The 25388-nt window shown below is 34.2% G+C and overlaps 1 protein-coding gene and 1 long non-coding RNA gene across 8 annotated transcripts in view; both read left to right on the top strand.

Moving 5' to 3' along the window:
• Positions 1 to 25388, top strand: part of LOC149479616 (uncharacterized) — a 137820-nt gene that overhangs the window by 86961 nt on the left and 25471 nt on the right. The window lies entirely within an intron of this gene.
• Positions 1 to 25388, top strand: part of lap (phosphatidylinositol-binding clathrin assembly protein lap) — a 45850-nt gene that overhangs the window by 10456 nt on the left and 10006 nt on the right. For 2 of the 7 annotated variants that reach the window (XM_089708077.1, XM_089708073.1), the window contains exons 3-14: positions 2827 to 2902; positions 11501 to 11521; positions 12937 to 13039; positions 13370 to 13537; positions 14079 to 14217; positions 15608 to 15753; positions 16442 to 16616; positions 17341 to 17406; positions 18408 to 18588; positions 19583 to 19744; positions 22850 to 22958; positions 24702 to 24789. In XM_089708077.1, the coding sequence (XP_089564203.1) occupies positions 2827 to 2902; positions 11501 to 11521; positions 12937 to 13039; positions 13370 to 13537; positions 14079 to 14217; positions 15608 to 15753; positions 16442 to 16616; positions 17341 to 17406; positions 18408 to 18588; positions 19583 to 19744; positions 22850 to 22958; positions 24702 to 24789 (1434 nt within the window). Of the gene's footprint in view, positions 1 to 2826; positions 2903 to 11500; positions 11522 to 12936; positions 13040 to 13369; positions 13538 to 14078; positions 14218 to 15607; positions 15754 to 16441; positions 16617 to 17340; positions 17407 to 18407; positions 18589 to 19582; positions 19745 to 20248; positions 20555 to 22849; positions 22959 to 24701; positions 24790 to 25388 lie in introns of all 7 variants that reach the window. The other 5 variants (XM_089708080.1, XM_089708074.1, XM_089708079.1 and 2 more) reach the window with 5 other exon arrangements.

Raw genomic sequence — 25388 nt, 5'->3', positions numbered from 1 at the left:
AACAATATGAAATAACGTGTCCTTAATAAAATGTCGTAACTCGTAATACATTTCTACCCTTGAGCTAAACAAATCTCAAAAGTACGGGGTCGAGAGCAATGAATTTCGCGTTTCGATTAAAACCCCAAATGGATCTATTGAATAAAATATGTCACGTAGAAATGATAAACCAGAAGTGACCTAGTTTCGTCTTGTGTGTGTACAGTCGCGTTGAAAATTGTTTTTATACAATAACTTGATACTATAAAGTTTGGTTGAGTTTTCTGTAACATGTCTTAATTTTAAAGTTGAAATAAGTAAATAACACATGGTGTATAATAAAAATTAATAAAAGGCAGTTTTATAGCGATGATATGACACTTTTTTGTTTACTTAGGTATCTTATGAATCGATGATTTTTTTTCTTAACATATTATGTAGGTATATAATATATCTCTATGACGTAAATAATTATGGTGCTTGGAAAATTCCGGATGTAACGTAGGGATTCCCAATTTTTGTGTTGTCTGCTTCTTATAGATTAAATATATTATAATGACGTAAATAAATTATGAATTTACTTTATTTACTCCATTTATAACGATGCAAGCCCGGTTTCAGGATTTTTTAAATTGTTGACCAGTCAAGAATTTTAAGAAAATATTCTCCGTTTGTTTTTGGTCGATTCAACAGCTATGCTATAATACTAAACAGTTAATTAACACATTTGAAGGCAGCGCGTTCTTGAAAAATAATGTAAAAAATGGCTTACATTATACGCATAGCGCACCTCGTCATCGTTTGTCTTTGTATGCAAAATTCTCACATAATCAAAAAAACTCAATGAGAGGTTATTTCCTGCTACTAAGAATCTCTTTTTTATAAGTGTCCCGAGTGCAGGCTATGAAATGATTGTAGCCATGACTCCTTTGATCTAGTAAGGTTTTTTACTTATAAACTACATCTATGCAGCAGTAAAAGTAATTTTTGTTAAAATTTGTGATGCCAAGCTTGTACTTATACATTCTTATATCCTTAGCCGGTTGAAAATAGTATGTGCTCTTTTCGGATATAATTATAATTTATATTTATACTATTAGAGATTTTTTTTCAAAGTTTGTTATAAATAAGAATTGTTTATACTGGAAGTAAGATCGCAGGTAAGTATATAAAAGGACTGGAAATTCGGTCCCTGCTGCTGTTGAAACATAGCAGTTGCTAAAGAGGCGTTAGTTGTTATTACAACTAATGCCTTCAAAACAACGAACTGTCACGAACGATAAGCAAGAGGTTTACCCGTTAATACACTCTACAGTCTACTCTCTACAGATCATAATCTCATGATGATGTTTTATTTTTTTTGTAGTGAAACTTCTTTAGGCACGTTGAGAGTAAAATTTCAAAGTAGCGTCATACCATACCGTCACGTCATGGTGTAAGGCGACGATTTTAGTATCTTTGAATCTTGCCAAAGAAGTTTCACTTCTGACACGTGTGCGCGTTTTTTTTATTAAATAGTATGGCCAATTTGGCTGGTGTTTCAGCAACAACTTGAGCAACCTAACACTATGTTCAGTGGTTAACCTTTAGTAACAACTGATGTAACCGACTATCGGTGGCCTCGATCAGTTTGTCATACGTACAGTTTCATAATACTTACCAGATCTTTAGCTCCGTTTGCTAAAGATCTGGTAATTTGCGATGAGAGGAGGAAAAAATGTGGTTAATTTTTCTTTTTTTTTTGTTGTATAAACGGCCACGTTTTAGATGGGATGTTTGTGTATGTCTAGATATAAGTTTGTATGCGTGATTAACATTATATTTTAATTTGCAAAATATGTATTTGCTCAACTTTTGGCTTCTATACAGGTATTTTTATAAACAAATTTTATGCTGAGTCACGTGGATAGTCTTGAAGATTTTTCGGCTTTGTTTATTATTATTTATTTATAGGTTTGCTGTTGTTGATAATTATATTTATGACAATAGAAATATAAATGTTAACCATATTATATTGAGAATACAGTGAAACTTGGTTAAGTGGGACCTGGATAAGTGAGAAACCTCCATAACTGGAACTCATGCTGAGGTCCCAACACTTTGGCACTGAATTACCTCTGTTAGTGGGATGAGGTAAACCTCTATATCTGGGATTTGTTCTTTCGATTTATCATCATAGTTACCTCTATAACTGAGACTGCGAGTAAATTTTATATGCATAAACCTCTGTAACTGAGATAACATTGTTTGTTTACTCATTCTTATTCTACCCACAAATTCCACACGTAATTCCAAGTACGTAAGTACAAATTTTGAGCTTCAATTACCTTCAGTTTTAGTTTCGCTTTACTATCATACAGATGTTTATTTGAAAAATGTCAAATTATTATTGAAACCCTCTGTAAATGAGACAGATATTTATTTATACCTGTATATCTGAGACACTGGGTAAGTGGAATACCTCTATAAGTGAAACGACATTGCCGGTCCCTTGATGTCTCACTTAACCAGGTTTCACTGTATAATACTTATAGGATAATAAACCGTACGACTGTTTAGAATTGTGCGGGATTGCGTTTATCGATACAGAGAATAATAAAAGCCTTTTGTATGTAGGGTGTGTGGGTTGGATTTGCTACTAGCAATTATATCTTGATTTATATTGGTTTATTCATATGTATTGCATAAAATAATTCATTGTTTCTTTGTTATTTAATCTTTTGTTTATATCTCAATATTTTGAAGAATTATCGTGATCGTAGCTATACTATTAAAAATATTTGTTTTCAATATCATTTTTTGACAATATTGAACGATTTTTTCATGTATATTTTTTATTATTTTCAGAGGTTCACGCAATATTTAGCGTCGAGTAATTCGACGTTTCAACTAAGTAATTTCTTAGATAAGAGCGGGGTGCAAGGTATGTATTTTTAATTAATTTGTTTTAATATTTAATACCAATATATTATAATAGCTTTGTATTTAATAATGTTGCAAATAAAATGCCCTAAAAACAACGTTAATTAGGTTATGCAATTAATATATTATAGCTGTTTGAAATAAACGAAGGAATTATTTTTAAATTTAATGCTAATTTAGCGTTGATACTGTGAACGGAGATAAGGTTTTTCAACAACGAAACTTATTCGATACAAATAAATGCAATTACATTATTCTATGCATTAAAATAACGTCTAATATGTAGGTAGGTACATCTAAACGTATTATAGTTTCGATAAAGAAAAATACTTTTGTGCTAACTCTGATTGTTATTCTCAAGCTGACTTTGTTCATTTCTTTGATGTGAAAGAAGTTATGTGTAAAGAACATGTGCTTTTGATGTTACCTAGTTTTAAAGTTTCTGACGAACATCGACACAGTTCTGTTTATAAAAATTGTTAGGTTTGTCATAGTGCTTTGTATAGCTTGTTTACATAAAACATTTTTAACATAATATTTAAAATATCATTCATTTAGGCACTATTTATATGTTGCGTTTTGCGGACTGTGTTTAATCGCAGAAAGGGAGACATAAACTTACCCTTTGTTTATCTTTAAATTTCTAAAGGAACATATCAATATTGTAAGATGATACAGGACAATATATTAGTCTAGTTGAGTTATATTGGTATTAGCAAACCACTTACGCACGTCAACTGGTCTTGATTGATTGTCTACACCTTTTTATATTTATTGTGTGCGTAATAAATCACTTCATAGAGCTGTGATAGAGAAGATGTTTCGATTGAGCCATCAAAAATACATATAACCTCTGAAATTCTCTAGAAATCACTTCGGAGAATAATATTAAATGGCCCTTTGATCAAATCCTGAGTTCAGAGAGGATTAAAATCATTTTTTTTAAATCCGGAATTTCGACATTTCATATAACTAGCAATATTACGACTCTTTTACACTATTATTAGACTTTATATTACCGATATAAAACATACAATTTTGAGCATAACAAACTAATATTACATGTTAACAAGATATGTACGACATCTGGTATACGCGAATATGTAGGTAATGAAGTGAGAAATTGAATTTGATAAGCCGACGCGTACGCAGGTACGTAGGTATATTTTGGTCGCGCACACGTTTTACAATTGTGACGTAATATATTACGTATTTTATTATAGCTATAGCGTCATTAAATGCAGTTGCCAAGTTTGAGGTGCGTTACTCAATCTAGGATCGATGTCATTGAGCGTATAGTGAGCTAACTTGAGATAGCAGGACATGGTCTTTTGGTAGCTTGTTCGATAAGGCGATTAACACACGGTGCCGCGTCCCGCCGCGGTTGGCGGTGAAGCGGTTCTCAAGTTGCATTGGCTTCTATTAAATCCGTTGATACCAAACACACATACACCGCCCGACCGCGCGGTCGAATGGTCCGTTCCTCGTAGGGATTCACTGCCAACTAGGGAATGCAAATCCGTTTACTTTACAAAATCCGGATTTTGAAAAACGGATTTATACAATAATCCGGAGAATCCGGATTTAGCGGATTTTTAATGAAAAATTTAACTTTTCCGTTTGAAACGTTTATTATTATGTAAAATCAATAAAAAACATGAATCTTAGTTAAATCAAATGTATTTATATTTTTCAATACCTAGAAATTAACTAGACAAACTCTAAAATTCTAATAAAATAAAAACTTTTACTTTTACTTCACTTTGGTAAAGAAAAAACATAAAGCAGACTCCTTGTCACATCCATCAGACATAAACATTATAACAAAACATTTAATATTTTCTTAGATAATAGAAACAACATAAATTGCAAACAGAGTTTTCATCATATACAAACATATAAAACGAAACAGCTTCAATTTTCTAAATCAGTAAGCAAAATCCTATTTTGCTTTTTCATTCTTTATTAGTAATGATGACAGTCTTTCCATCAGAGTTCTTATTTTTATCAAAATCAGTAATAACAAAATTCAAATTTTCATGAACACAACGAGCAAACAGATTATTACTAAGAGCTAGCGCGCACGAGCAACTTTGTCTCCGCAACTATTTTGTCTCTCCCATCAATTGTATGGGGAGTTGCGATCCTACGTGCGCGCACTTTCATACTAGCCCATGGGTTGAGAGACAAAATAGTTGTTGTAGTTTGTTTTTGAGACATAAAATGAGACCTCAAAAATGACAATGCGTCTAATGTAGTGTCATTTAACCGGCTGCAAATTCGGTTACAGATGATTCCTGCTGCGGAAAAAGCTCGCTCTGATTCAACGCTTGTTGGTGGGATGCATAAAAGATGTTTGTAGGCGGCCTCCAAGTATCGGCCTCGCGAACCACTTTCCTCAAATAATGCCATTTCTACCCGCACTAAGCTGAGTATGTCAGTTTCTGGCTGCCGTCTGGGTACATTTTCTTCCCCAACTCCATTCATTTTTATTTTTGTTAATTCCAGATCCAATTTGTCTCTATAACTAAGATGCTGAGATTCAGTCAATTCGCGTTGTCTCGATGTTGTTGTCGACGATTCGACTGTATTAGCCTCAGACTCAGACACTTGAAGATTATTTCGGCTTTCCAAGTCCACAGTTTTACAAATTACTTCTTCTATTTCTCAGCGTAAGCTGAAATACGTTCCAGTCGACGCTTCAAATGGTGATAAATTGTTGTAAACAAAAGTCAACAGTAATGCAATGTGATAAGATCTAAATTCAAACGTATTATTTCTAGGCCCGCTTCGCGACGTGTCGCGATTCGCGCCAAATTCGACTGCTTGCGCGGGAACGGGATGCACTTACAGTGCCATCTATCGTCTAACGCAAGAAACATTAGAACCTATAAATATTGAAATACTGTGCTAATATGTTCGAAAAATCCGGATTCCATTCTTTAAATCCGGATTTAAAAGCCTATTTAAATTCGAGCAACATCCGGATTTATCGGATTTCGGGTAATCCGGATTGCATTCCCTACTGCCAACCGCCGCGGTGCGCGGTGCCGTGTGTTAATCGCCTAAGAAAGGGAGGAATAGATGGTCAAATGTGAATGTAAAGGTTAAAAATATTGACCGTCTTATTAATGTATTGAGTTGTATTATAGGGCTGTTACGTCAATGTAACAAATTGTTATTTAAAATTAAAAGCTGATATTTAATTCCAATCATAACTTTATTCCGTCGTCCCGTGTATGCATAAACATATCTCAAAGTCTATAAATGTTGGGTAATCGCCGAACAGGCCCAAAATACAGTTACACATAAATCTCCTTACGAAACTAAGATAATTTGGCAATATTATCTTTCCTGGGGGTAATTCTAAAACAAATTAAACTGTCTTATTAATGCGATGTAGGCGGGGGGTGAATACGCACCCCTAAATTGCGCTGAATGACCCAGATGTTACAGGCGTTTTGGCCGCGTCTCCAGCCGACTTATAACTTAGTCGGGAATATAGAACGGTTGGCCCATTTCAAGGAAATTAGCTTTTTGGAGCGTCATATTTTATCTTTTAATATTCGCTTGTCATGCCTCGCAGAATATCGTCCTATTCAGTAAAATATGTTACCGTGGTTATCAAGGCAAATGGTTGTGATAGGTCGATTGCGAGCTACAGATAACTAAACATAAACTAGTTCTTTCAGGTCAATTATTAGTATAAAGCCTCTATTTTCCCAAAAAAGTAAGACAAATCACAAAGCTAGTTGAAAATGTATGAAGAGAAGTTGATATTCGTTGCAATAAGTTTAACAAAAAAATGACTGAGATTCTAAAAGGCGCCTATGGTCTTGGATCAATAAGTCTAAGAGGATATTTGAGCTTTCTAGCATTCGAGAGGAGTAATTAATCTTTGTATTACCGTCTCTAGTGATAGTGAAAGGTATATTTGTACCCTTCTATAAATTTATATTGAAAAAAAAAAATTACAAAAAAGATTTCGATTCGTTTCAGCATATGATTGAATTGGTTAAAATTAATTCGTTGCTGGTAAAATAATATTAAAAAATAGATTAGAGATATATTTTGGGGTCGGGTAAAACTATTTATTATGGCCTATTAAGATCACTGTATAAGCATTAAGCAAATTATAACTGTTTCGGTACTTTTTTAATTGGTCTTTAATTATACTTCAGTCCATATAAGAAAAAGACCATCAGAATTTTAAAAGTTTCCATTTAAAAATTTATTAATTGACGACGAGTAGGTACAGGATTTATATAACAGAATTTAATAAAACATTCTCCCAAAACCGTATTGGTAATTGGCTAGATATAATATGAATCTAATATCTATGTATAGCATACATTGTTAAAAGTTCAGACGCATAATATTCTGCCAATACCACATTGATAATTGGCTACATATATTACACACATCTATGTATACCATGCATTGTTAAAAGTTCCGTAAACGAAGTAAAGTTGGGTTATGTGTGGTTAATGGTTATGTCGACCGTAAAAGTTCAACGACACGCTGACCTTAGTGCTCGCGACAATATTCGAGTTACTGCATTGATCCATATAGCATTGTTTGAACTGGAGCAACTGAGATGAACTGCGGTTTTATAATTGGTTGATTCCGTGTTTCTTGTATTGTTTGATAGGGATATTGAATGCTAGTTACCAATGCTTAGAGAAATACATGGTTACACAGTACACTGACCTAAGCTTGGTCGCGACAATATTCGAGTTACTGCATTGATCCTTATAATTTATATGTAGTAGCATTGTTTGAACTAGAGCAGCTGAGATGATGCGGTATTATATCTTAATATCTTAATACTATTATAAAGGCGAAAGTTTGTAAGGATGTATGGATGTATGGATGTTTGTTACTCTTTCACGTAAAAACTACTGAACCGATTACAATGAAATTTAGCACACATATAGAGGGTAACTTGGATTAACACATAGGATAGGTTTTATCCCGGAAATCCCACGGGAACGGGAACTATGCGGGTTTTCCTTTGAAAACGCGGGCGAAGCCGCGGGCGGAAATCTAGTAATCGAATAATTCCGTGTTTCTTGTATAGAGATATACAATGCTGACATTGGTGATGCTCGGTGGACGGATGGTTAAACATTGTAGAGCTTTATTTTGCTATTGAATAAGGGAGAGTTATATGAAGTTCTTACGTTTAAAATTAATATAGAAAGGGGAAACATCATAATAGAATTAAAACTTGTGTTCACTATCGGGTGCTTTTTGTAGGAATATTTTTTGATTTATTTATTTTAACCAATTGATTTTTGTACATTTTATAAGTAAATAAATCTATCACGAGACAGTATCGCAAAATTTGTTACGATATGTTTAATTAAATTGAATAATATGTGACTTAAGAAATATACAACATAGAATTAATATTTATAAGCAATAACCAGTTTTGTACGTGTAACGATAGAAAAATCTCAGTTATACACATTGAAATAGGGTCAGCTATGTGTCACTTCAATGCGGTACAAACGTTGAAAAATCTTATTTATTGTATTCTATTGTATTTATTATAATTAAAGTGAAACTTTTATTACATCGTCTCAAACTTTTTGGTCTGTGTAGCGCTTGTCGCGTGTATCGCGGCTGCCGAGTAGGTATACCTACTCGGCAGCCGACCGTCACGCGACATGCGCTACACAAAGCAGTGTTCGGAACCGTTCGAACAGTTTCACTTTTACCGTGGTTTCATAAAACCACACAACATTTTTTTTCATAGTAAAATAAACGTTTTCCGTATACAGAGGAAGTGTATAAAGGTAACACACACTTCACATGAAAACTTACGGTCTTGTATGTTGTTGTTTATTTTAGTAACTATCGGAATAATTACAACAATGTTTCCTGGTAGAACTACTAGGAACTACAATATTATATTAGGTTAACTTTTTTTCCCTATATGAACTTGTAGACACGGTATTACCCTTAGAGCATTAAAGTTGGTTTAATGATCTAAGTCTAAGGTATTACTACAAAACAATTTAAACACAGTCTAACTTTAAATCAGGGATATGTCACTTCAATAGTTGTCTGTGTGAAATACGACAAAACCAGATCAAAGAGAACCCTTGCTTAAAGATAAACCGTGCCTAAAGTTTTTTGTGGTAAGACAGTTAAGGAATTAGTAGAAAAAATGTAAATATTTGGCTAAATTCAGATCTGATTAAAGCAATTAAGCCAATTGTAATGCAATAACCTACAATGCAGTTAATGACCCCAATGTTCTCGAACTCTCGACCTACGGCAACAATCCCAGTCCATTACCGCTTACTCGCTAATATTACGTGGACGACCTTTGACACGAATTCAAGAGATGGTGCAGTGTTCGCAATGCATTGTATCCGTAACACGTGTCTCTCTAAATCAGTTGTTTTATATTCGATTTAGTTTTTAAAATTACGTAGGTAGTTAAAAAAAACGAAGTATAGAAGAAAGAGGGTAAAATAAGTTGGTGGTCGCATTTAATTGGCACTGTATCCGTAACACGTGGATCTATCAGTATTTAAGATGTTTTATATTCAACTAACCGATCCCTCCGGGCTGACCGAGGTTAAAAAAGAAATAGAATATAGCTTATGTTACCTACTTCGTAATGAATGTAGCTTTCTATTAGTGAAAAAATCGTTAAAATCTGTCCCGTACTTGCGGGCGGAAATCTAGTAATTTATAAAGCTTTGTCTCATTGTTGGTTAAAGCGCAGTCATTTGCCCTTTTTAAATCATGTATATCGTGGGAAATAGTGGACTAGCTGTCAGACTATCTATCGGAATCCTACTATCGCGATCTGCTGCAAATCGAGATTGCCCTTTTGAATCACAATCTTGTTATAATTTCTGCCCATATTCTTCGGATTTTCGGTTATTACCTAATATGGCATATCTATTATTAGTAAATAATAGCAAAGTTCGTACACTTATCGATCAACATTAATAATATCAACATAAATAAATCTATGGACATTTTCATAAACCCTTCGTGTATCTCATCTAATAACTTCTGAACTTTATATTCAGAATAAATATGTTAATCTATAAATTATTACTTACGTGACTAAGTTCCTGCGGTAAGGTCGCATAAATGCATTAATATAACCGATGTTTATTATGTATTTTAATAACAACTATAAATAGAGCCATGCTCCCATAGATTGCCCACTTGGCTGATAATAGACATTTTATTTGCAACATTATTGAATTATTATCGTCGTAATAACAAAAACATAATTGTCCTTTTAACTGTGTTGATAATGATTCATTGATCCGTCAAATCGACGTTCAATTATAAAATTACGTTTATCGTAATACATAATTATGTTTTATCGGAGGTCTTATCGTGTGTGGAAACCAGTAATTAAAGCATTAAAAATATTGAAAATTGACAACGACCTTGTCCGGTTTCAATATTATTTTTACAAAGCTGTTTGTATTTTTTATTTATAGTTTCACTTTACCTTTCAAAAGAAGGTAGACCTAGAAATTAATTGGGTTCTACTTCGTACGAGTGTGTCAAAATATCTAGCCAATACTAAGATCTTGCATCATTTAGATCAATTCTTAATAATGTTTGAGCAAAATATTTATTTCCTTGATCATTTACTGTAAACTCATTGTTTTTTATTATCTGAAAAAAGTATTACACCCACAGACTATATCTCTGGCATGTTGTCTATTTCTCGCCTAATCAAAACTTGTTTATAAACATCTTTATCTGAAAGCATTAGCGCACTCGTCTCAAAATAATATCTTGTATAAAATGCGCGCATGTTGAGGTGACCTTATTTATTATATCACAACAGATTATAATACATTCAGCGACTAGAAATACAGGTAAGGCCACTTAACTGCATATAAAATACGATAACTTGTTTCACCAAAATATTACGTCTATGCAACCGCTCTATAAGATAAGATTTATTGAATGACGAATGTATAATACTGGTTTCCGAGCACGAATGCATACAATTTTAGGTTATTGTAAAAGTGGCATTATTGTTGATTCATATTGCAGATATGTTATACATAAATTAATGGAGTTAATAAGCAGTTTCTTCTTTAAATACCGTAATTGATTGCAATGATTCGGATGATTACTTGCAAGTATATTGCTACGATATAGGAAATTATACAATTTTAACGTAGTTAACTCACTTGTTATTTTACAACATTTATTACCACCAAAGAAAGGTAGTTATGTGTTTAGCTTCCCAACCATGAAAAACTAATTTTTCTGATTTTTTTCCTCCTGTTACGTTCATGTGAAAGAAATAAGAACGCTTTTAATAAGGTATAATCTATACGAATTCTGTTAAATTAAAAACACTCAAATACAATACACACCATTTCGAGCTGTAAAAACTACATTAACGTTAGGGTAAGGGTCGGAAAAACATTGCAATATGTACGAGTCAGCAAAAGGGTTGCTACAAAAGCAATAAATCACTTCCCTAGAATATGTCTTCCCCGTAGCCAAACTGCAATATGAATCAACCGCTACACACCACACACTTACTATAAACTGTTCTAACTATGAATTCTAATTTCCCCTGGCTTTCGGGAAGGCGCCGCCGGTGCCAGAATCGGTGAGTCGAAACTGCGGCTTGTGTGTTGTTCACTCGCAAATAAACACGCTTCTCTGGTGCATTAAGCATACTCATTGCACGTGATGCACACGCACCTCGATGTTCTTTGCTTTGGTTTTGTTTCTGTTTGCCATGCCATTGCATTTGCAATTGTATCATATTCCATTTTAACGATAATGTCTCAAAAGAAGTCATGAAAAAGGTTGAAATGAGGGAGAGAAATCAATTAACTTGAAAAGCTTGTCTCTCGCTCATCTATTGTTTAGATTTATTATAGGGTAGTTGTATAAAACACGTAATACCCCATTGTAATGAAATTTCTCACGTCATAACAAATACAAATTCGACATTACAGTAGTATTTCTTCGTATTGTTCTAAGAGCTTCTATCGTGCGAATTTTGCCCGACCACCTTGACCCAAGTGGATAATCAACTGAGATTTCGTTTTCATGTTATATACGTTATGTAAGATTACGTTAATAAATATGAGTGGGATAGATATAGAGACTATAGGCCTATGCTTGCTTGTTCGTGTGATGTTTTGTGTTGTTTCGCAGTTGAAGAACATTTTGCTGTAATGTTGTGCTCTTCAATGTTTCATGTCGGTTTGGAAATAGATATAAATGAATTTCATATATCATAATGAAAAAAAAAAATAATCAATCATGATTGAGATTACTGAATAGACTATAGAGTATTATGATATAGGAGCCTTTAGTTGAATTATTGATGGATGTTAAATATACACTTCTAGGTGTGTATGTGTTAGCAGTTTCAATTCTCGGATATTCGGTCGCGAGAAAAACTGATGTTGAAGAATTGGGTTAGACCTTTTCAGTCATCTAGAATAGCTTTTAATACATTTTTAACACGTTCAGTACATTTCATAGGTACCATTCAGTTATGTTCCGATATAAAATAGACTTAATGTTGATTGAATAGAGTCCTTATTCGTTAATCGGGTATAATATAATTCATAACATGGATTACATTGACGCTTACCTTCGTACAGGTCAGCAAATTGCACCGTAGATTAGATTTGCACGTTATGCACTTTTCATGTAAATATTGGGTAGTTTTTGATGGCATTCTAAAATATTGAGCCAGTTCATGAGCACCTAATAATTATTTTGACTTTAAGAAGGAACAGTTTATGTGTAAACTTTAATTAGATACAAAGGTTTTCATGTTACACAGGTTAAAACATAAAGCCCATGTGCGAAAAAAAAAGATTTTTCTCTATTCAAAAATAAAGGTCTGTTGCATGTTAGACTAAATAGAATTAGAAAAAGATCATCCATAGAAGTCATAGTTTAAAATATACAGAACTTCACTATCACTTCCCAATGGGTAATTTCAATGTTACATGTATCTACAAGTCCTTGGTCATCTCTCATACCATTTTGAATGTTCAGGCTATGATATGTCACCGTTCATACGGCGGTACGCCAAATACCTCAACGAGAAGGCACTATCCTACAGGACTGTCGCCTTCGACTTCTGCAAGGTTAAGAGGGGGTGAGTTTAGTTTTACATTTATTATTTTATGAGTTTCTGTTAGGAATACTGTTACCACGTTAAAAAGTGTAATATAAAGATAAATTGTTCGGTTTTCTATTTCATGTTTACAAATGAGTAAGACTACAATAGGGCATTCACCTATTATGAGCAAAACAATACTATTGACCTTCCGGGGCCTTATTCAATATTTTTCTCTTTAAAAGTAACAGCTACATAGAAAACCCTATTAGTATAGGATCTTAAAATGATTCAGGACAACTGATTTAGTCATATTTTTCAAAATTTATGCAAAATAGATTTTAAATACCCCAAAACTTACCATTTCAGCAAAGAGGAAGGTTCCCTCCGCATGATGAATGCAGACGAGCTGCTCAAAACCTTACCAGTGCTGCAGGCTCAGCTGGACGCGTTGCTTGAGTTCGATTGCACAGCCAACGATCTGACCAACGGCGTCATTAACATGTGCTTCATGTTGCTGTTCAGAGATCTCATTAGGTAAGTGTGGGTAGTTCTTGTTTCAGGATATTATTAATAAATAAATTGTTTAAATTGTTTGTTTAAATTATTGGCAGGAGTGGTGGGCTGGGAAACTATATTTATTATACTATATAATCTTTCTTATAAAAATGAATCGCAAAATGTGTTGGTAAGCGCATAACTCGAGAACGGCTGAACCGATTTCGATAATTCTTTTTTTATTATATTCCTTGAAGTACGAGGATGGTTCTTATGTTGAGAAAACGTAAACATGTACCACGGGCGAAGCCGGGGCGGACCGCTAGTATTCTATATTTATTTGTAACATATATCAAATGATTGAACTTTCTTGTATTTGCTGTTGTCTTGTTTTAAGTTTAAATTTGTATTTTTTGTAAACATTTCAAGTTAATTTTCTTATGGGCCAGATTTTTCTATATTAAATAATTTTTTGTCCTTAGTAGGATCAGTCTTGCTATGAAAATCGGATACCATTATTTATCTGAGATGAAGTTATGTTAACATAAATTGAAGTGATGAAAATTGAATTCGTTTTCAGATTATTCGCGTGCTACAACGACGGTATAATCAACTTGTTGGAGAAATACTTTGACATGAACAAGAAGAACTGCCGCGAGGCTCTCGACCTCTATAAGAAGTTCCTGATTAGGATGGATAGAGTTGGAGAGTTCTTGAAGGTAAGATAAAATGCTAATTTTTAGTAGTGTCCGACCGAAACTGGTTTCCAGGCCGAAACCGAAACCGAAACCGAATGTTCGGCCGTGGCTTCAGTTTCGGCCGAAACCGAAACCGAAACCGAAACTCACGTGGTCAAGTATGAAATTTCTAAAAATACTGAACTTTGGTGCATTTTACCTATTATTTTGCCTTAATTAGGGCATGAAATGAAAACATAGTATATTAAATTTAATTTAATCGTATGGATTAAATAAATGATTACAACAAATTTATAGGTAAATGCGAAAGTAACTCTGTCTGTCTGTCTGTTACTCAATCACGCCTTAACTACTGAACCAATTTGCATGAATTTTGGTATAGAGATATTTTTATACCTGAGAAAGGACATAGGCTACTTTTTACCCCGGGACATAGGATAGGTTTTATCCCGGAAATCCCCCGGGAACGGGAACTATGCGGGTTTTTCTTTGACTGCGCGGGCGAAGCCGCGGGTGGAAATCTAGTATAAAATAAAAAAAATAATATTTTTCAAATATTAATAATATAACAATTTTAATTTTTATTATTTTTTCAAATCAAGTTCTCAGTAAAATCAGTCATCTAAATCAAATCAGTAATTGTTACTGTTACTTTAAATACTTAAGTTTTGGTATTTTGAGATCTTTCTCTTTATTAAAGAGTCTTTAATACTTTGGATTGGTATTTGTACTTAGAAGACTTTAGAAGAATAATCAGTCTCTTTTAGGTACCTCTTATATAAAAATAATAATTATTAATTACTATTACACCCAGTTCCAATCTCAACATAGATAATCAAAAATTGTTTCCACCAGCGTGGGTCAACCAACGTTTTGACAGCGTCCGTCAAAGCGTTGCCGAGGAAAACGAAGTTAGGCGAGCGTGAACGTGTGTGAACTAAGTTCACTGAACTTGCGAAATAAGTTTCGGTTTCGGCAAAAGTTTCGGCCGATTTTGGCCGAAACCGAAACTGCGGCCGAAACTTGATTTTTGGCCGAAACTCGGCCGAAACCGAAACCGAAACCGAAAGTTCGGTCGGACACTAATTTTTAGTGTGTTTTTTAAGGTAAGATAAGATATATTATTGGTAAGGTAAGATATATTATGAAGATGAGGGAATTATATTTCGATTTATATGTTTCATTTTAAGTAAGCTCATATATTATGATGGATATGAAGGAATTAATTATTGATATTGAATAGCCACACATATTGTTTGAGGGAAAGATAGCAATTCGTTTGTTTAATAATTGGTTTACACTTGTGGAATTTGTCTTCAACCTTTGACGTATTTTTGAAAAAAAAAAAAGGAGCACTTATGTTCAAATTGAGTGTTATATTTTTAACAAAATATGTTCTTACTCGTTACAGGTGGCAGAAAACGTGGGTATAGACAAGGGCGATATCCCCGACTTGACTCGTGCTCCGAGCAGCCTGCTCGACGCGCTCGAGGGACATCTCGCTACGCTTGAAGGCAAGCGGGGATCCGCTGCGAATACGCCCACTCAGACCGCCAGGTGAGAACATTACTAACTACAGTAACAGTGATCAAGCAAGAACAATAAATATTTCTAGACAATTTTCACACACGGCACGATCTGATCCCATACTAAGCTTTCGCTTGTGTTATGTTGTTTTCGCATACATATATAATTTTAAATAAATACTTATATAAGTAGATAATTAACACACAGAGCAAACATCTATTTTCATCTAAAAAATATTTGCCCAGGGTGGAAATCGAAACCACGACCTTCTAGCTTGGAAGGCAGGGCCACTACCAACTAAGCCAACCGGTCAGTCGAACAATAACACTAAAAGCAGCTTCAATAATAACAAGAATAAAACAAATTAACGATAACGGTGATAGTATTATCGACAGTAACAAAAACACCAATATCAACTATACTACCACAAATAAAACACTATAACTAACAGCAATATCGACATTGACACCTATATTAACAACAGTAACAGCGATACTAGCAACGATAGTATTAAGAACACCAATATTTAAAACATTGTCTTTAATAATAGCAAAATCAATAACAACAACGACGAAACTAACATCGACATTTATAAAAATGTCGAAACAACAACACCAATAGCAGAACAAATTGTATTTTAGCGACCAATAAATCTAATTTCTATCTCTCCCTTTATCAATTGCGATTTTAAAAATATATCTTTTTTTTTCAATTGCAGCGCGCAAAAGAACGTAGCGAACGTGATGGGCGCTCTATCATCGACGTCATCATCGTTCGGAAACGCGGCTGCCGCGGGACGGATCGACTCGCACGCGAACGGATCGCTGCTCATCGACGACTCGCTGCGGCAGCAGGCGTTGGCTGAGGAAGAGGCCGCTATGAACCAGTACAAGGTGGGTACGGGAGAAAAATAAGACGTGTGGCACTCGGGGACTGCCGCGGTAAAGCTATAACATGCTATGCCTTCAAGGCACACCTCCGCGCCCGTCCCCGTGGGGAGTGTGACGTTTTTTCGTTACGGAATTTCTCGATTCGGTCCCCGCGCTCAAGGCTCGCGATAGAAGCTATGCAATAGCTTAATAAGATAACATATTATTGTAAGATGTCTTAGAGACGTAAATTCCTGTGTTTTATTCGAGATCATCAGGTGATAAACAGAAATTATAAAAACATTGCTCGATGGTAAGTAACAATAATGTATATTATAGTAAAAGTTGGACGAGTAGCAGGCCGGTATTAAATTGTTCTAAAATATAATGAAATAGTGCTTTCGTCGTCAAAAACTTAATGAGATTAAATAATAGCATTGCAGGATTATATATAGAATCCGTGAAAAAATAAATAATAATTAAACTATTTATATAAAAGAAAGTCGCATTACAATTACACTATTTATAACTCAAGAAGAGCTGAAATAATTTGGCTTAAAATTTGTTGGGAGCTTAGAACCGGGAGAAGGACAGAATACTTTTATCCCTAAAATTTTGAAATAAAGTAACAAACCGAGGAGCCGAGAAAAGACAATTTAATTGATATTGAATAAATAGAAAAATTGCACGACACAATCCTATTATCACAATAACGTAGTACAAATTCTCATAGGGCACAAATCCACAGGTCCACTTATACCAAGGCGAGGGGCTCACTGGCGAGGAGGACGTCACACAAATATATGAGTTATTTGTAAGGAAATTTAAGTATTTCGCTCTTGTTGGGTCCGTTTGGGTCTCATGGGCTTTTTATGTTCGGGCATATTGTTATTGTTAAAAGTTTGTGAGGGTATTTGTCAGTCTGTTCATAAATTACTTGGAATACCTACGGGTGTGATGTTTTGAATGTGTTCACTTCATTAAGGTAATTTGATAGGATTTTGTTTATTGTGATGTCATTTCAAGCATATGCAGGGTTGTCATTGTCATTTTATGTCTTGTGCGAATTAAATCGGGTTAAAAATCATTATGGGAACCACGATATTTATTGCGCGAAAGTTTGTGTCATTCATTGGTGAATCATGTGTCATTTGTGTATTTATGTCGTTGATGTCCAGATCCGTCGTAAAATGTTTAGCTTAAAATTAGTTTTTTGTATGTAAACTTCGTTTTTTGCCTAAAAAATTATTCAAGATTGTGGGATTATAAACATATGTATTGCTTGTAAGGCATATCATGGGACTTGTATATGCTTATCTGTTTGGATCTTATGTGCAATAACGTAACATTTGATTGCAACAAGGGATGTTATCATTACTTGATCATGAAGTATTTATTAATTATCACGAATCCTGCCCTTCAGAATTAAGTTCACTTTCCCTTAGTTCCTTTTAAAGCAAAATATCTAGTACCTTTTTTACCATCTATTTTATTTTGTTAATAACGCGACCTACCTCCCTACAGAATAAAGTTCAAAATCCTATCTCCCTAAAACGCACCATCTCGAAAAACCAGGTTAATTACAAAATCGACCTACACTCTTTCAAAATAAAGACGAAATTCCCATACCCATATCAACATTCCACCAGAAAAACGCACAATAACATACTATAAATACAATATCGACCATAACTCTTACAAAATCGACCTACACTCTTTCAAAATAAGGACGAAATTCCCATATCCATATCAACATTCGACCAGAAAACGCACAATAACATACAATAAATACAATATCGACCATAACTCTTACAGAATAAAGTCCAATCGCCAACGAACTCAGCGAACAACCCGTTCCTGTCCACCCAACCGCAGACGCAGACGCAGAACATAGTCGATCTGTTCGGTCCGACACCGTCAGACACTACGAGCACGGCGAGCAAGGCGTCTGACGATCTGTTGTCGCTCGGCAACCCGTTCGCTGACATGTTTGGAGGTAAGTGTAGGAAAAATAAGAAGAAAATAAAAATCGGGTATATGATAAATCGAGAAAAACTTAATAATTATCGGTCGTTTTGATGTAGGACAAATTATTAGGGTGAAAATAGGAAGGTAATTAAAAAGTAAAGTTCGAAGACGCTTTATTCCGTCTGATCAGATCAGACGTTCTGTTCTTTTTTTTATTTCTACGTAAAAAAAATGTGTCCTTATAGTGGGAATCGAAATAATTTTATTAAATAATATGTCGTAAAAATTAATTCAATGTTCATGTAAATACCGTAGTTCTAACAAAATAATGTTATAGATTAATAATGTGTGTAGTTAAAATTAATAACATTTAGTACACGCAATATTAAACGCTTTTTAAGGTGAAGAGGCATAATTTGTGTATATAATAATTTTGTCACTGTAAAATAATTTTGCACCTAGTATAAAAGCACAGACAAGGCAGTAGGTAAGTATTCAAAGGAAAAAGCTAAAAATATCGATGCAGTACTTAGGATCCCCTAGTTTAAATTTTCTATATCGTTTTAAATATGCATGCAATGCAATTTTTTTATTTGTAGAAAATTATTTTCATTGGTTCTCCCAAGAATGTGACGATTTTCAAACTTTGTAGAATTTATTATTCATGAATACCCGACTGCTAAATATATTTATTATCGATGCTTCATTTCGATATACCATTCCATAGAACATAATTAACATAAAACATTCCAATATGTCATTTGGCAACAATTCGTCATTTCAGTCTCCATTTTCATTGTAGTTTCCAGTGTTACTCTCACGATTAAGACTATCAAGACTATCCATCGAACCACTTTCATTCCAGAACATTCTAAATGTTTCTCTCAAAACAAATACATTCATTTGCCACATTTGAAAAGCATCCACTTTCAACCGCAGTCGGGTAAATAACACCCATCATTCACACCAACGTAACAAAAAACGTCGACATGTACTGCATTGTTACCACTGGCAACTTCTAGGCGGGCAACCGCAACAGAACGCCACCGCGTGGCAACAACAGAGCAACGGTTTCGCGGCGACGTTCCCAGCGACGAGTGGCGCTACAAGTGGCGCAACGTCGGCCAACAGTTTCGTCTCTGAGGCTAGCTTCACTAACGTTTTCAGTGGCAACGACGCGACAGGTGAGCGGCGATGTGTTCACAAGGGTTGGCATGTGTCAACTTCACGGTGGTTAGGCGCGGTGAATGACCTCGGTTAAGTAATGTAAGCGGTTCGTGCGAACTTCAGAGCGGTTGGTTAATGTAGATTTGGTATATTGCACAAGAAATGACTATTTTGCTGGTATCTTTGTCGATAATGTTCTATATTTTATGTGACACATGGTAACCCCAATAACTTTTATTAATTTTCTATGGTGATGGTGTATAAATAATTATATTATATGTATGTTCTTTGCGTACGGTCAGCGTATTGGGTAATGAATGAAAAAGCTAAGGTTCCAATATCAATATGTGTCATATTCAAAGTTTAAATTCAAACATGTAAAGAAATAGGCTTGAATAACATTTTTTTAAGTTCATGAAAATTATTTCAATGACATTGATACATAAACCCTATAATAAAAAAAATATGCCCACCTTATTTGCTGACCGTACGCCATACTCACGCACAACGTGTCACGCAAGCGAACCCGTTCATGGGTATGGGAGACCCGCAGCCAGTGTCCGCGTCCCCCGCGCGCCCCCCACCACCCAACCCGCAGCCAAAGTCCGCGTTCGACGACCTTGAGGACGTCATGCGAATGTCCCTCGGCGGATCGCCCGCCAAACAACCAATCACCCAACAACCGATGGCCCAACCCATGGCCCAACCGATGGCCCAGCCGTTCGGCGATATGATGGGCGTGATGCAGCCGATGGGCCAACCGATGGCCCAGCCGATGATGTTTGGCTCGCCGGCCAGGCAGCCGATGGTGCCGATGGCAGCTATGGGTTCGATATAGATCGGTGTTTAGCACGAGCTTTTTTTTGCACTGTATATAATTGTACATTTTTTTTTTGTTATTAATTTGTGTTTAATTTTTCAGCGTTTAGGTTTTGTGTTTCAAAGTCGTGTTGTATGCATGGCTATATTGTTGATTTTTTTTGTTTTACAGCTAGATTTTATTTCGCAATGTATCATCTGTGTTACACATAAGATTGTTACAATTTATAATTCGCCACAATAATACAAACATCAGGTCTTAATATAATAATTGTCATTGAATAATTAGAAACTCATTTTTTGAATCAATTGACTGCGAACTACATACATTTTATGTTTAACGCATTAAGCTTGCATGCGATGAATCACGTTTTTTTTCTTATAAACAAAGTTTTATCTAAATAACATACTATCACAAAATGTATGTGAATAAACATTACATTCACGTTTTTAGCTTGATTTTTTTTATTATAGCTAAGATCAATCCTCCCACGTTGGATTGATTGAAATATATAGGTTTTTACCTACACCGTATACCTATTAGCTCTCAACAAGCTTATAGATTTTTTACCGATTCAATACAACAATTATTCAACAAGGATATTCTTATTTCTCACATAATAACCTCCATACTTAAATTCCCTTGTAATGTGACTTTGGTCCCTTGAAAAGTTACATTTGGGGTCGCATTTTTTAGAGGACGCAATTTTATTTTTTTGATGTGTAGGGGGGGTCAGTGTGAAGCTATCACCAAGTTTGTGGGGTCGCCACCCTTGTCCCACGGCCGCCATCTTGAAAATAGCGGTTGAAATGGTTTTTACGATATATCTCTTAAACTATTTATCTGATAATAAATCAATGTTAACGTTATTCGTTGCAAATTAAATTCTCTACAACTTAGGTTCAGTAACTTTTTGTCGTAGAACTAAAAACAAAAAAGTTATAAGCGAAAATGTTCAGAAATTAGAGATGTTTATATTTTCAATAAAACTTTTTTTTATAAGTTTACGAAGAAATTATATCAGACCATTTTTGTAGATTGTTTTTCGTAGAACAACTTTTATTTACAACATTTTTTCATTAAGTAAATAGCTAAGGTTTTACAGCCATCCGAAGTGAGTACTATTTTAAGTACTCTTTACTATACAGAATACGATATATTATGTGTGTACTAATAATAATTTGTCACCAGTAATTATTTTATTTTTGTTATAATAATATTTTTAATAATTAATTTTACAATATTATTAATAATTAATTATTGAATCTTTTCCCCACAACCCAGGAGGTAGAGTCTGGAAGTGCGTTTTTTTTTACGTCGAAAAGCAGGGCTGAAATGTTCTGAAAAAGAGAGAGTCTGGGAAAAGAGCCAATAGCCAATTTATTATGTATAGTTACTACTGAAAAATAGTACTCACTTCTGAGCGCTGTAAAACCTTAGCTATTGACGTAATGAAAAAATGTTGTATATAAAAGTTGTTCCTCGAAAAACAATCTACAAAAATAGTCTTATATCATTTCTTCGTAAAATGATAAAAAAAAGTTTTATTGAAAAATATAAATAGCTCTAATTTCTGAACATTTTCGCTCATAACTTTTTTATTTATAGTTCTACGGCAAAAAGTTACTGAATCAAAGTTGTAGAGAATTTAATTTTCAACAAATAATGTTAAAATTGTTTTATTATCAGATAAATAGTTTAAGAGATATATCGTTAAAACCATTTCAACCGCTATTTTCAAGATGGCGGCCATGGGACAAGGGTGGCGACCCCACAAACTTGGTTTTAGCTTCACACTGACCCCCCCTACACATCAAAAAAATAAAATTGCGTCCTCTAAAAAACTCAAGGTCAGGCCTAAAAAATGTAACATTTCAATGGATCACTTAGAACAACAGTTTTAACGATCCCTACATCAAAGTTCAACTTCACGAACTACTTTTTTAAGTTTTTTTGATACAACAGTTTATCTTATAATTGGCTAGTCTTTCCATTACCATCTGAACTTAAATACCATTTTATTTATTTCTCGTGCGGTAGAGTATATAGAGCCTTTTATTTCTAATTTAAAAGCCTCTTTAGCTAGCCAGCTCTTTAGCTAATTTTTCAATCCTTGGTTAAAACTTATTCGTCGAATAATGTATAAAACTATCATTTTAAAAACGTATTCTAATTGCCCGTATTTGACACTTAACGTGACATTTTAATATTATCGTGTAATACTATATTGGACGGATAAGTTTTATCCAAGCATTGAAAAATCGGCCCTTAAAACAACATTTACAACAACAAAACTCAACAGGTCAACAACAGCAACAACAACCGAGCAAAGTGCTCACCGGTGACTTGGACTCGTCGCTCGCGCAGCTCGCCAACAACCTGACGATCAACAAGAGTGCGTCCGCGCAGAAGTGAGTTTGTGTGTTTGTTTGTGTACAGCTACGTGTGGGGTGGAGTGATTGAAACTGTTTGGTGCTAAGTGTAATGAGTAAAATAAAAAAAAATGTTTAAAATGTAATATAAATATTTTTAAACTATAGCAAAAGTACCTACTAGATATATTATATCGACATAAAGATACTTTTAATCCGTGGTAGTTTTAAAAAATATATAAAAGCTCACCAGAATGGTTTTTAACGTTCGATTTTGAAACTGTGTGTCTTCTTTAGAAGGTATTCAAAATTATTTTTTATTCGTTTTGAGTATCTTCTGCTGTGCGGACAAAGTAATCAAACAAAGTTACCTTATACTTTATAGAATTGAAACTTTTCTTTTGAACAAATCAAAAAAAGAGCTTTAAATACCAAACCTTTTTTGTTTCTGTTTCAATTCTACTCAGCATTACAAATATGTTTCAATCATTTCAAACCACACGGAAATATTTTGCCATGTAATTTAGACAGTTCAACAAAATTTATCCATTTACAATTTTTACCACATGTTGTGACAGTACAGTGTCAGTGATCATTTAATTTAGAAGTTTTTTTCATAAGTTTTTATACGCTTGTAAGATGCCTTTGCATACACACACACAAGCTTACACTGGTAAATAAAACGCACAAAATAACACACACTTGTGAATTTTCGTGATCAAATAATAAGAAAATGCATCTAGTATTAACACTTAGCTTGCACTAAATAAACTTAGCTGTTATTCATCACAAAGATTCACAAGTTCACAAAGACAATAGGAATCTGGGACACAGTGTCGTAACAAGCTTTGTGCACATGTATAGTGCATAATACACAAGCTATAATATAAGAAGTAAGAAATTACAACTATTACGCCTATGCCTTTTACAGATCGTTCTATTGATAAAATTATTGAGTTATTTTGGGGCTGAAACCGTGCAAATACAAAAAAAAAAACACATAATTTATACACTTTCGTACTGTACTGTGTTACTTCCAAATACTTAAGTTTGAAAAAATAATGTTAAGGCATCTTGCAGCATGCTAGTGAAAGCATCGACATTTTGTTAAAATTATTTTAAGTAGAGCTAGAATATTACGCCTCATTTACACCGTGTGACTCTCACCATCTCTTTTTTTCACTACAAAAAAGAGCAGGATAGCAAACATTATTTTGAAAGTCACTTAGTGTACATCAAGCGTTATTTAATGGGATGTTTTATGAAATTTTGTAATTTCACGTTATAGGTATGCTAGATTTTTTTCTTAGTTACTGAATCGATTGTCCAATTATAGCGAGGTTATAAAACACAGTAGACGAATTATGTAGATGCTTTCACGTGTGTTTTGTACACGTGTTTTTGTCAATGTTGAGGTTATCCATCTAAGTACATACTTACACGGATAAAAAAATGCTTTTGAAGTGAAACTTCTTTAGGCGCGTTGAGAGTAAAATTTTAAGGTCGCGTCATGGCAATACTGCACGTCATGGAGTAAGGCGACGATTTTGGTATCTTTGAATCTTGCCACAGAAGTTTCACTTCTGACACGTGTGCTCGGCACACACGCTCTTTTTTATCTGAAAATATTCCACTGAACACTACAAACTGGGTTATTATTGAAAAAAAAATGTGTAAAAAAACCACAATGATCAAAATTTGTTCGAAAAATATAAAAAAATACACAAAAATCCTCAACAAAAGCAAAGGCACGTATAATTTGAACGGCATGCGTACCGCTAGACCAATGCAGTGGAGTTCGCCGAAGAACGCAGGCGGTTGGAGCCCGCAGCCGATGCAGGCGACCACCGGCGCTAACTATCGCCCAATGGTAAGATATAATGACACGTATGTCGTAGAGAATACGGTTCAAATTGGCAATACAATTTGATGATGATAGGGTTGAATTTGGTGTAAAGTTTAAATTCGTTTTTGAAAGCTATAGGGATCAATTTACATTAAATTTGATGTTGGTAAGGTTGAATTTGCCTTATCGCAATGATGATAGAGTTTAATTTGCTTTGACAAGATGATGCAGTAAGGTTTAAATTACCTGGTCATTAATATCTTGATAAGGTACAATTTGCCGTGACATTATGATGTTAATAAAGTACTAAATAATGAAATTATATTTAGATGCCATCAATATTTCTGATAGTGCACTTGACAAATTACAAAAGCTTATAATAAAATCATTATAATATGACTACTGAAACTGATATGTATAAAGTTTAGTGTTAGGAATTAGGATAAATTACTTCAATCGATATTGACTAGTAGCCAGCAAAACTACTTCTGCAGAAAAACTTTCAAGGAATGTTATTAAGCATATGACGTTAAAATCGGTTCTTTATATTTCGTAACACCAATAGAAAAGTTTAATTTATGTACATTTATGATTTAAGTAGATGTTGTTTGCCAGCTAAAAAT

Source organism: Colias philodice, chromosome 20, assembly GCF_061535455.1.
Source record: "Colias philodice isolate Cphi_HAF_F1 chromosome 20, ilColPhil1 Martin Lab GWU primary, whole genome shotgun sequence".
NCBI lineage: Eukaryota > Metazoa > Arthropoda > Insecta > Lepidoptera > Pieridae > Colias > Colias philodice.
This window is presented reverse-complemented; position numbering and strand designations above follow the sequence as displayed.